Raw genomic sequence first — 13,214 nt, forward strand, 5'->3', positions numbered from 1 at the left:
TCCCCCCCCCCCCCCCCCCCCCTCCGCCCAACATGCTAAGTACCCAGAACTCCAGTGGACTTCAGGTTACCTCAGACTGGCCTACAGAAAATTATGCAGTGTGGTCCATTAAATGGGAGTTTTTCTATCAGGATTTCTCAATTTTCTGATCTTAGTTTTTTAAATGTTATGACTAATTCCTTCTCTGTAACTGAAAGAGGTTTATAGGGCTATTGTCAACTCCTTATGGGCATAACAACATAACGGAAATAGGAATCATAGGATTACAGGAAATTAGGGCTGAAAGGGACTTCATGAGGTCATCTAATTTGAGGCAAGGTCATCCCTGATTTAAACCACCCCAGTCATGTTCTTGTCAAACCTGCTCTTAAAATTTCAAGGGATGAATGTTCCACAACCTCGCTAGGCAACCTGTTGCAATTCTTACCCCCTCTCGTAGTAAGAAAGGTCTTGCTCATTTCCAGCCTAAATTTCCTCTGCTGTAGTCTGAGACTATTGCTTTTAGTACTATCCTTTCTAGCCAAAGAGAAAAGCCCATCTCCATCCTCTCTATAATCTTGCTTCAGCTATTTCAAGAATGTTATCAAATCACCCCTTAGTCTTCTCTTCTCCCAGCTAAATTACCCTAGTTCTTTCAGCCTTTCCTCATGTTTCCCAGGCCTCTAATAGTTTTTGTCACCTTGTTGGATTCTGTTCGGTCTGTCCCTATTCTGCTTGAAATGAGGGGCCTGAAACTGGACACAGTACTCCAAGTGAGGCTTCACCAGTGCTGAATAGAGCGGGAGAATCACTTTCTTTGATTTGCAAATGACACTTCTCTTCATACAATCCCATATGTTGGCTTTTTTGCAACAAGACCACACTGTTAGCACATATTCAGCTTTATGGCTCACTGAAACCCCCAGATCTGTATCAGCAGATCTGGGTCCCAGTGTTCCTTCCTTCCCTGCAGTTATATATGAGCGAGGAGTATTATTTCTGGTGTGTGAGTATCTGTTTCAGTTTAGATTTCCTCCATGGCAGAACAAGGAAGGCTGCCGTGGGATGGGAAGCTGTTACTGTAATTAAATCTTCTGGGTATACACCCTTGAGATCCCTTCAGACCCAAGTGGAAAGTAGTACAGCTCTTCCACTCTTCACTTGAAGACACTTTTGGAGGGAAGGACCATAAGCGCATTTAGCTAAATGATGCCCAGCAGACGCTGGATGCAGCATGAGGTCTCAGCTTGCATCCAAGTAATTACAGGAAACTGGTAAATTAATCTATTGAATAATGGGGCACTATGGCAAATTCATTGTTGGTCTGACTCCCATTATCCCCCAGCCAGCAATTGGACACTACTGGATACTTCACCTTTATTTATCTTTCCTTTAGAGTCATGAATTAACCAGTTTACTGTACTACATCAAAACCCTCCATGAGGAAGATACCTGCTAGGAGCTCCACGAGGCCCACCAGATTCTGGCTATATTTCTGTCCAGTGTTATAGTATAGAGTCATCTCTCAAGCCATACTTAATATTTGCTGCATTTATTACATTTACATTTGTAGAAAGAACTAGGAGTTTTCTTAGTTGTTTGACCTGGATATTAAGAGATCAGCTTCTGAGACACTGGAATTCCAGAGTTAGAGTACTGCCACAACTCTTTGTTATACTTGTACAAGTAAGTGATACAATCAGAGTTTTCACATGTGGATGCCTAAAGTTAGGTACCTAATGCCATGCTTAGGCAAGTGCAAAAGAGACCAAAAAGAAAATTGTTCTTTGAAGCCTCATAAACTGATATAGACATAGCTTTGAACCGTCCATACCAAGCTGGCAAATAGAGCAGACCCAGCATCTGTTGAGGTCCCTGCAGCATACTTGTGTAGGTATTCTGCAGCATTCATATATAGCAAAGGGCTTAGTCTGTCTGTCTGCCCATCCGTAACGCTCTTGGAGCACTCTGATTGGTTAGTGAAACAACTAATCAGAGTGCCACCATGATGGCAGGGATGGAGCGGGGGGCAAGGCCAGCGCTGCTGGCCTCGCCTCCCCCCCGCTCCTTCCCCACCATAATGGTGGTGGTCTGCCACCTCTGAGGAGCAGGGCTGTGGGGGACGAGGACAGCGGTGTTGGAGGTAGCAGCGGCCCGGGGTGCTGGCAGAAGGGGATGGTGGGGCAAGCTTCCCCTCGCCCCATCATTCTTGATGGGCGATTCACTAGTATATGTATAGCTGGCTGGAAATTATATGGTAGTTTAGTCTGATTTACTAACTATAATTTTTTAATTAAATGCATTGAATAATGCAATTATTAGTCCCTCTGGTGGTAGCTTTTTTGTTTTTAATTACTAGTATGTAAAATTTCCAGTCTTTATCAGGAGAAAGGATTGTAGGATATGCGTATTTGCTAAACTTTACTTGAATGAAATGTGAGTTGGCATTTAAATTGGTATTTTCACATTTCCTTTAGCAGTGAATGATATAAATGGGCAACTCACACCTACTGGAACCATTTTTATGCTGTGAAAATTGTCCATATTGCTTGTATTTTACTTCAATTTTCAAGGGTAAACTTTTTTGTAGGGGAGCTTGCTGTAGAGTTGTTCAGCAAAATGTGGTTATGAGGTGAATTCTGCTGAATGAGAGAATACAAGTCTTCTCTTATAGCTGGTGATAGTTTCTCTCTCTTCCATAAACTGACAAAAATAGCCTTAGCATATCACAGACTTCCTAGTATTTTTCCCACCAGAGTACATTAGCCTTAGTGGATCAGGTAGGGATGCAGAAGCATCTGTTTCAGGCAGTGCTTCATTACTGAAAAAGGGAACTGTTTGTCTGACACCTTTATCATTTGTTATAAGTAACATGCTTAATGGTTATATATAGATTTTTGATTATCCCACTCCTTTAGTATAACCCATAAACTATGTGAGTGGAATATAATGAATGTTTTCAGTTTTTATCTAAAAGGGCAGACAAGCATATTTTGTGTGGGAGGGTCTGATAAATTATCTTGACAGCTTTTCAGTTGACAGTTGCTGAACAACTAATATATAGAGGTATATTAGTGGTGTTTCTTTTAATCATGGAAAAATGTGGATTTGGGGTTACTTTTTTTTTAAATCCGAAATTTGGAGATTTTTTTTTTTTAAATTGGAGAGAACCTGGATCCCTGTTGATGACCATGACAAAGTTGGACAACATGGGCTGTTATTGCTAAATGAGGAAACAGGAGGTTGAGTTGCTGTTCTCTGCATCACTATAATAGTAATCTGGTTTTCCCAGGTAGGACAGCAAAGGGAACAAAAATTTAAAACTGCTGATGTTCAGCTTAATTAACACATAATACACAAATAACAAAATGCATTATCCAAGGCATAAGAGAGCATAGAGCTGATTGTAATTGCAGTGAAGACTGTCATAAATGCAGCCAATATTACAGGTGTTCTGCTCAAGTTTATTTGAAGACAATGGCTAATTTTCATGGTGTAGGTTATATTTATTCCTTTTATAACTAAATTTAAACATTTAGTATTGAACGTAACATTGGCAGAGGTTGGACTAGGCGAGATAATAAGTTCTTTCTATCTTTTCAGTGATTCTCCCATTCACGCTGTGTCAGGAGAATGGGTCGTGTTACATAGTCTGGATATATAAAGTATTTCAATAGCCACAGGCTTCCATAGCGTAACCACCCCTGGATAAATTTGGTCCTACCTATTTTGAGGCATCTTATTCTTTGTCTACTGATTTTTTCTCTTGTGAATATGCATAAGGCTGTGCCTTTGACATGAAAAGTTGGTTTGAGAAGTTAGGGAAAGAGATTTATCAGACAGACTCCTGGTTGGTTGTCTTTGCTACAGAAGAAGCCTTGCCATTTTAGAGGTGTTCAGTCTTTTTGGTGTGGAACTTCTTTTCTCAGACCACAAGAACTCATTGAGCCTTAGTAATTGTAGTATCACCTATGGCCATCCATTTCAGCTCTTGGCAAGACTGCTGTGAAGTGGTGACCCTGCAATTGCAGCTGGCTTCTGGGTAGAAAGAGAGGGGAATGGACTAAGGAGTGAGAGCCCCCCTCTGCTCACACCCATTTCAAGCCAGGTACTATCTGGTCCTTTATCAGTAGATAACTAAGTAAAGAACCCAGTTTGTGTTCATGAATGTCTTCAAGAAGAAAGAGACTTCTAACAAATGACCTCAGAAGAATACACAGCTCAAATGGACTGTGTTCTGTTCTTCCAGACCAAAGGCTAAGCCTTGAAAACATGATTTTTGCAGCTTTTCATGGGGTCCTGAGTGCTCTATATTTATGCTGCCACAGAAAGAACTGGTTACACTCGGAGGAGGAACACGGGGAAGTGTGTCCAAAGGACTGAAATGAGTTTGCAGCTAAAGGATCCACATCATGAATAGATACACAACTATCAAACAGCTTGGCGATGGAACATACGGCTCTGTCCTCCTAGGGAGAAGCATTGAATCTGGAGAGCTAATTGCCATCAAGAAGTAAGTTATTTGAACTATTACCGAACAAGTTAGTATTAGATTGGCACACACAGACAAATATGCATCCTATGTACAAAACATGTATAACTTGTATGCTTGGAATTTACTGCAATACAGTCTAGATCCTTCCTGATATAATAACTGCAGTAAGAAGTTAACTGAGATACCCTTACACAATGTTGTAAAATACACACTCTTCTTCTCATGCTACTATCTTAGTTATCTCAGGTGTGATGAGTAAAGATTCATGCTTGTAGAAAACAAAGCTACCAGTACAAATTCCATCTTGTGAATAGGTGCAGGAAAATATAAACTTGTGAATGAATTAGATATTTTAATGTGCCTCAAGTTAAATGGCAGTTTACCAATTTGACCCAACTCTTGGAAGGTTCAGATCCATTAAACAAATTTACCTCAGTGCATTTGGTTTTATCATACCACAAATGTTTCTTGTTTTGAAAAGGTAAGTGTGTCTTTTGATCCCAGCTGTTACATGTCATGTTGTACGTTGCTCTTATTGTTCCATTCTAAATGAATAGTCTTCATGTTCATAATGTTTCCATGGCAGAATGACCCAGTCACGGTGAGAATTTGGCTCAGTATGAAGGAGCTATTAAGATTTTAACACTGAAGTTATTTTACATTGACACCAGTCTTTTCAATATTGTAATTAAGCCCAGAATTTGACAAACCTTCATTTTCAGAGCTCCCATTCTTTTAAAAGACAGTTTCTAAAAGGACCAGTTATCAATTGTTTCTAGGTAAGATTGTATGTGGCTTAAAAAATAGGTCCACTTCTATTTAAAAAAAACAAACAAGCATAGTCACAGGCTGAGATTTCATTATGTTACCTACACCTCTGATTAAAAACAATAGAGGCTTTATCTTCACTAGGGAAAATGTATATTTTAATTTGTTATACAGGCACAGGCTACAGAGGTTTGTATAAGCTACAGCCATTTTCACAATGCTTTCTATATCCATCTTTAAAAAAAAGAAGTCTGCGTATTCACCTGGCGGGGGGAAAGTTTATTTTTATCCTGTGTTAAACTTAATTTTATGATCCTATTGAAGATAGGCAGGTGCAATTTTATCAAGGGGTTTCCCTCTATCAGTTCCCATGATTAAAAACTACAACTGTCTTGTTATTACTCATGTGGTAACACAGGGTAGCTGAAAAACATTTGAAATGTTTTTCACTATTTTATCCAGCACAGTTGTAACATGGCATCTAAATCCAGTTAGTACAAGGCTTGGTTTTTGAGGCAGGGAGGGAAGAGGGAGCATTGTCCAGAAAACTTGCCATATGTTTCAGTTTCTCATTATTACAGAAGGCGGCCTCTGCAGTAGGTCAGCACAATGGAAAAGATACTTTGTGCACTTGCCCTAATTTATTGTACAATAGGAATTGACAGGAATTAAGAGTTAAGAAGCAATAATAGAGCATTAGAACTGCTGACCTAGGACTATCAATGCAGGAGAAAACAAAAGCAATCTTTTTTTTAACCATTTCAAATGAAAACGTCAGATTTCTTATTGAAGTGATACATAACTCTCTTGGGCACACAAGTACAAATTCACTCAATTGGATTCTGTCCATGCTAGTGAAGTTGCCATGGTAAAAACACCAGAGACAGCTACACCAGGGGTGTCAGACTCCTTTGGTGTGCCACACCTCCCTTCCACCCCTCCCCCCTGCTTCCCAGGCCAGGTCAGGACCATGGGACTGCTCAAAAGCTACATCAGGACCCACCTCTGCTGGCAGGGTGAGTGGCATTGTTGTGAACTCCTGTGGCTGCCTAAACCAGTGTTTCAGCTCAGGGAATCGCAGGTGCTTACGCTACTGGTGCTTGCTCCACCACTGCTGAAACAGGGCTCCAAACTAGGGATTTCTTAGGGAGCTGCAGGGTTTTAAACTGCCACCAATTCCCAGCTGCTCTGAGAGCCCTGGGAGCTTTATATTTGACACCCTTCCTCTATGGTGTCAAAATGGATTTAAACAAGCATAACTATTTTACCTAGGTAGTATGTGACACAACATGTTCACACAGTTGTAACATGCTGATAGAAAACATTGTGTACATGAAGTAACCAGTTAATCATCTTTATTAAATGTGCATCTCTGTTAAAGCAAAGCTATTTTCTAGTTTGCAAGAAGAGATGAAACTGGAAATGCAAATATATCTTGATCAGTTCATTTGAGGAAGGATAAACAAAGTAAAAAATTAAACTGTGGAGAAAACCTGGATGCTAAAAAATGAAAAAATTGTGGTCTAAAAAGAAGTATGATGACCATGAAGTGATCATGATGGAGGAGAAAAAAAGTAGGGACCCACTCTAGTTCTCTCAAGAGATTTCTTTTGATTTGAATAAATTGGCTTTGCCATTATGAATGTGATTTAGCTGTTTTGCTATTTAAATTTTTTTTAAATCAAACTCCCACCTTTTAGTTGTGTGGGTTTACCAAAAGTCTTTTTTCTTATTTGTTCAAGATTTAAAACTGTTTAGCATTAAGAAACACATGAAAACTACTACCCCTTTATAGAACAGTAATACCTAACTCCTGTACAGCACACCTCACCTGTAGGTACAAACTGCTTCAACCAAGGAAATAACAATATCCCCTTTTTCAGATGGGGAACCTGAGGTACTGGGAAGTAGTGTGATTTATGGAGCTCAGATTATAGCTGACACTGACCCTATTACAACTTGCCTTTGCCTCTACTCACACAGGATGAAGAGAAAATTTTATTCTTGGGAAGAATGCATGAATCTTCGAGAAGTTAAGGTACCTGTTAATTCTTCAGATTTTTTTCCCTTTTTAAAAAAGATTGAAGTGATCCTCTGTGGTGGTCTGGGTGCCATAAAATATTTTCTGGCCCCTTCATTGAGTAGCCCTCTATCTTGACAGTAAGGGCTGTAGAGCACAATGTGGGTAGTTCACATTATTCCTCAAACTTTCTTAAAGCGATCAACACTATTTTGCATTCATGTAACAAATCATTTGAAAGCTGCTGCCAGATTCAGTGAACACTAGTCAGCAAACCATGCGCAAGAATAGCTTCTCAAGGCACAGGGTAGCTGTCTGAATTCTGGTGTGGCTGCTCTGCAACAATTGTAACAGGAGCTCTGGGGTTTAAGTGTGTATTTCATTGTGTATTCTAGAGCCTATGTACACATGCCCTTTGCTCATCAGTACCCTCTGTGCATACATGCCTTTCCACAGAGGTAATGCCTATTTGTGGACAATTGACCTGCAGACCCAATATTGAATGTATGGTCCTGCTGCCATGGAAGTTTTGGAGCATGCTCAGGATGTCAGTGCTAGCAGCTTTTCTTTGATTTCCAAACGTGGCTGGTACTAGTGCAGCTCAACTGGAATGACAATGGCTCAGTGCAAATCACTTTTCTTCCAATCTGGCTTCAGACAGGCTTGTCTACACTTATTGCTGCTACTGGTTATTGAAAACGTGAAGTTTTAGGGAAGGTTGGGGAAAGACAAAAGTTTTTTCCTTCAGAAAGCAAAGTTAAATTGAGTTCGAGTCCAGCCAGTCTTTTACTAGGACAGGTGCAATAAACAGTAGGGTGGGAAGCTGGGGGGGGAACACAACTATTAAGATACTTAATGTTGTTCCAGCTGGTTGTACCTGATTGGTCAATGGAGCCAAAATAAAAATGAATGTGTTTACAGCAGTTAGATTACACATACAAAGTGGAGCTCTTGCACATACGTGCATACAATAATTAATTTGGGGACTATGGCCTTCACAGTGAAGCTACCCGCTACTTGGAAAATTTAAGCAGCTTTTTAAACAAGGTCTTCTATGCAAACAATGTGAAATTTTTCGTGTATATATGTATGTATGTCCTTAAATTCTTTTTGTATTTTATGCTTCTAGTCTTTGAAGAAATTAAACCATGCCAATGTGGTGAAATTGAAAGAAGTTATCAGGGAGAATGATCATCTGTATTTTATATTTGAATACATGAAGGAAAACCTTTATCAATTAATGAAAGAAAGGTATGTGAATTCTGTCATGTCTTTGTACAAACGTGTGACACATTCTGTCAAGCGTTCATACTTATAAAAGTATTCATTCACTTGAAAAGAGTTCATGCTATTTATTTTTAGTGCCTGTGTTGTCTTTTGAAAGGTACTGTGCTTTTGTTAGGCGTCAAATGCAGTCTTAAAGTAGTACGTTACAGGATAAAGTGTGAGCCTTGCTCTGCTTTATATACTTTAGAGGGTGTGGCACCAATTTAACTACATCTGATACCAACCCCCAGTGTATATATGCTGCCCCAATATAAATCACAATGGTGCTAGGCCTTGCTTATTCTGGTGCAGCTTTTCTACAATAGGGTTCTTACCTAGCATAGCTAAAATTCCTGATATTGATCATTCCTTGTTAGTTTGACTGATTTATTAAATGGATATTATAAATAAATGTTGATAGAATCATAGGGATGCAAGGGACATTACGTGGCATTTAATCCAGCCCTGTACAGATGTGGGTTTCATTGCTCCCAAACTATCCAAGACAGATGACGGTTCTTCCTCTTCTTGAAATCTCCAATGACTATGATTCCACAACTTCTCTAGAAAGCTTGTTCCATTGTCCTGCCGTTCTTACAGTTGGGAATATTGTGGCATTTAGCATAAGATTATCATTTAGCTTTTGTGTAAATATATTTGCATGCAAGACGAGCATGCATAAAATGGCCATGGATAATTAATTAAACTCACTAAAACATCTATTTTTAGTCGGTCCTGAACATTAGCAATATTTAGCGTATGCATTATGGTCATAAGTAAAGAATATGTGCAAATGTTTTTCATGTTCAGGAGCTCTAGCAAGGGTATGTTCAGTTTTTCAAATTATTGAAATATTCCTAAAAAAATTCCCCAATAGAATGAGAAGCATGTTGAGTTTTTTTATAAGGAATCTGACAGGATGGAGTTTCACAAGCATATTTGTCCATTTGTGAGGTATGCGTATTGAATTGCATTTATGTATTTACAAATGGACATTTGAATACCAAAATACTGCTTTGCTGGCACAAACGTTGCTTGGTTTTATATCCAGTTGTGGCAGCCCTTGCATGAAGCTGCAGATGTGACTAGACATCAGGCCTTATTTATGAAATGCTAAACCTCAAAAAATGCAGACTCAAGAGTATACAATGCTATTTATTCCTGTGTGGTATTACAAGTAGCATGCCTGCTTTACTCATAAAAAAACAAATGCTTTAAAGACATTGTATGGCATAATGAAAGGATTAAGCATTTTAAACATAAACCTGCTTTAATTATGTGTGTGAATGTCAGCTAAAGCTCTATTTTTATACATTGGAGGGGAAAGCAAAGAAACTCATTTATTTTTCCATTACCATTTGCTAAAAATGGGTATTAAAGTTTGACTCCAGTTGCTGATTTCACTTTTAAAATATGTGATAGGATAAGTTCAAGGGTGGAATCAAACCCAGGGAGTTTTAAAATGCTCAGGCCTCTTGTTTCATTACTCCTAGGCTCCTTGTAGTGTTGCTTATCACTGATCTCCCAAGGCCACTGTCACTGTGTTGGAATGACTTGAGGGGGTGCTAGAGGTACTTGTCACCTTGCCCATGAGTCTAGCTCTTCTTTCCTTCAATAGTAAGAGTTGCTTTAAACTTGTTGCCCTAATCCTCTTTCAGGATATTGCAGTCGTAACTGCCTGTACTATCAACAGCTACAGAGCAAAATGTCTTCCTGAAAACAGAAGGGAAAGGCAATTAGATGCCCCTTCTCTGTTAGAGGGCAAAACTAAGCAAAATATTTGATCCTTGCAGATTGAAGAAGTGAGGCCAGTGAAAAAAGTACAGTGAAGGCAATAAACTGAGACAGGCTGTCTCTGAATCCCTACAAAACTGTGGAATGCGCCTGATTCTCTTTTGTTTCATTAAAAGTTAGCAGTAGATTATGCAGCTTCTTGTCCAGCTTGTATCTGTGGAATGGATTTTTCTAGTGGGTGTTTTTACTGAAGATTCATATAAAAGATAAACTGCTGTATTAACGCACCAATTAATTTCTGTTTTACCATACAGAAACAAACTCTTCCCTGAATCAGTGGTTAGGAATATTATGTATCAGATCCTGCAAGGGCTTGCATTTATCCATAAACATGGTAAGCCATATTTTAGCTCTAAGTATTTTGAATGTGAGTTTTAATGCATTAATAGAGGCGCTCGTAAAAGGGCAGCGTTGTTCATTTTCAGATCACTGATTCCAAGTTTAGGAAGGTTACTAGAGAATTGTTATCTGATGGTTGCCTGGTGTGCAATAATGACCAGCTTTGCTGGGTGTCTCTCCAGTTCCTAGTGGATAGGTTTCCACATAATCAAACTATCACAGCTAACACTAATGGGAACTTCTCTTAACAAGTTTGAGAGACCTCAGAGATTGGGCTCTTTCAGATGGCCCTTTCAGGTAACAACTGAGGGGACTAAGGTTAAGTTAGTGGGACAGTATAATAAGGTTCAGACTGCAGTCAGCTGTGTTGTACCTGTTCATTAGATAAATAGAGGGTCCCAGGTTTCAGAGTTTATGCTCTGGCACTTTTCCTGAACATTCTTTTTATTTCACGTTTGTCTCTAGTGCAAGTGTCAAGTGTATATACACAGATGGTAAAATGTCCATGTGATAAACAGCTTGCATGATTTTCCAGGCAGCCTTTAAGATAACAGTAAGGATTGACTTTGTGTACCAGTCAGATCTAATAAGACATTTTAAAGTAAAACCAATATTTTAATCAAGCAATTTCATTTTTTTCTTTTCATTGTATATTTGTCGTGTTTTTCCTTTCTGCATCACTGTGTTGCAGATTCCCTGTACTTAGTACACTGGCTATTGGTTCTGCAAACCCTTCACAGGAACAGCTCCCATCAGTAATTAGTGGGAGCCTTGGAAATGGAATTGTAAGCCCCCAAGTTACTTTAAATAATACACTTAGATTTGTCCCTTTATAAAGCATTCCTGTGCTAATAGATTTATTTGCCTACAGTTAAGTTAGTGGCACTTGGCCACAACTTTCAAAGCAATCAAGAAACACTTGACAGCCCTTCACAAGGATGCATACAACATATTTTTATAATATTAATCTAATATCATCTATGGGCAGATACCAAAGTCCTCATTAATATATTCTGGCAAAGAAAGCATAAGATTTCAGAATGTTTTGTATTTTTGCTCAGCATGATGTAGACACAAGAACTGGAATTAATTGGTTCTGACAAAGCTGCTTTATTGTTATGCTGACCTCCTGCACACTGGGTTGTAATTATTTCTGGCAACATGTTGCAAATCACAGTCACAAGTAAGAGCTGGAAATTTACAGCAGGAGAGACAGGATAGTGTTGTGGATCAAGGCATGAGACTGGAAGTCTCAAAGCCAGGGTTCTGTTTCTGTATCTGCGGCAGTCCTGAGAGGGAAAGGGAGAGAGAGCATGGTACCTGTTCTTAACTGCCCTGAGCTTTTCTGACCCTAAATCTAAACAACATCAACAGTACCCAGAGCTCAAAATACGCTCCATAAATCCATATTTTCCATATAAAACATTAATGTTCTAGTTAGAAGTTTGTCAACGAATAAGCCATCTCAGAATCCATACCATCTAAACATAGCCCAAATCCCATCTAGGGCTGTCTTTCTACAACAAAATGAAAGTGTAGTTGTAACATTTGGTAACTTGATCTAACAGTAACAGTGATGACTTGGCCATGCAGGCTTTACCACGGGCTAACAACCATAGTATTTACCCAGGCTGCGTCCATGGTATTCATGGGCCTGGGTGGTTGGGAGCTAAGTTAGGCTGACACATATGACAGCTTGTGCTACAATCACACCTTCACTTATAGTGTAGACATACCCTAAATCAGGTCACCAAACTATGGCCCACAGGTTGGGTCCAGCCCACAGAGCCTCTGGATCTGACCCAGAACTGTGGGCTTTAATGGCAAGGGACTTTGACCGCATTATGCTGCACTGTAGACAGACAGTGATCAACTTAACCTACACTATGCCATAGCCCAGCTGGGAGCTCTCCAGGCCATGCTGCATTTGGGCAAGGTGGAGAACCAGTAGCACCCAGGTCTTAGCGCCAGACCATCTCTAGGAGCCAAGATGAGCTATATTGGTTTTCCCCTGAAAGAACATTGCCACCCACTGACATAAATCATCCTTCAACCTCTACCCTCATCTAAGAATCTGTACTTTCTCTAAAGTATGGTTTTGCAGCATGAAATTTCAGGGCAGACTTTGGCCACTGAAGTTAAAACTGACATTCCTGAGACAGAGTCCCTTTACAGGAGGTACCTGTTCTAGGAGCACCATCTTGTTTGCCTCAAGGGAATTACATCTCAGGTACCTGACTTGATCTCCACTACAGTATCAGCTGATGGTCAGGTATTCTGAGATTCATAGATAGGAAATGCTAGAGAAGTCCCAAAATTTTTCCTTGATTTTTATATGCACAGTATTTTGTTTAAATGGGGATGGAGGGGTGTAGATACAGATATTTTACTATTTTACTTGCATATTTTCCTTTTAAAATAAAATAAACACTAACACTATGGATATTGCATTCATTTTAAAAGTAGATATGTAACCAGATTTCCTAAGAATCTGAGCTTCTCTATGAGTCCATCCCAATTGGACCAAGCTATATTGACCAGCAAGTTATTTTA

At 39.4% G+C, this 13,214-nt stretch overlaps 1 protein-coding gene across 5 annotated transcripts in view; it reads left to right on the forward strand.

Moving 5' to 3' along the window:
* ICK (intestinal cell kinase) overlaps nucleotides 1-13,214 on the forward strand; it is a 42,885-nt gene that overhangs the window by 3,890 nt on the left and 25,781 nt on the right. For 3 of the 5 annotated variants that reach the window (XM_019520584.1, XM_019520580.1, XM_019520581.1), the window contains 4 exons: nucleotides 4,229-4,492; nucleotides 7,226-7,280; nucleotides 8,392-8,513; nucleotides 10,577-10,656. In XM_019520584.1, coding sequence (XP_019376129.1) covers nucleotides 4,392-4,492; nucleotides 7,226-7,280; nucleotides 8,392-8,513; nucleotides 10,577-10,656 — 358 coding nt within the window. In that variant the 5' untranslated portion in view covers nucleotides 4,229-4,391. The remainder of the gene's footprint in view (nucleotides 1-4,228; nucleotides 4,493-7,225; nucleotides 7,281-8,391; nucleotides 8,514-10,576; nucleotides 10,657-13,214) is intronic. The other 2 variants (XM_019520582.1, XM_019520583.1) reach the window with 1 other exon arrangement.

This window comes from Gavialis gangeticus, unplaced genomic scaffold, assembly GCF_001723915.1.
Source record: "Gavialis gangeticus isolate Ggan-Ray unplaced genomic scaffold, GavGan_comp1, whole genome shotgun sequence".
In the NCBI taxonomy this organism is placed as follows: domain Eukaryota; kingdom Metazoa; phylum Chordata; order Crocodylia; family Gavialidae; genus Gavialis; species Gavialis gangeticus.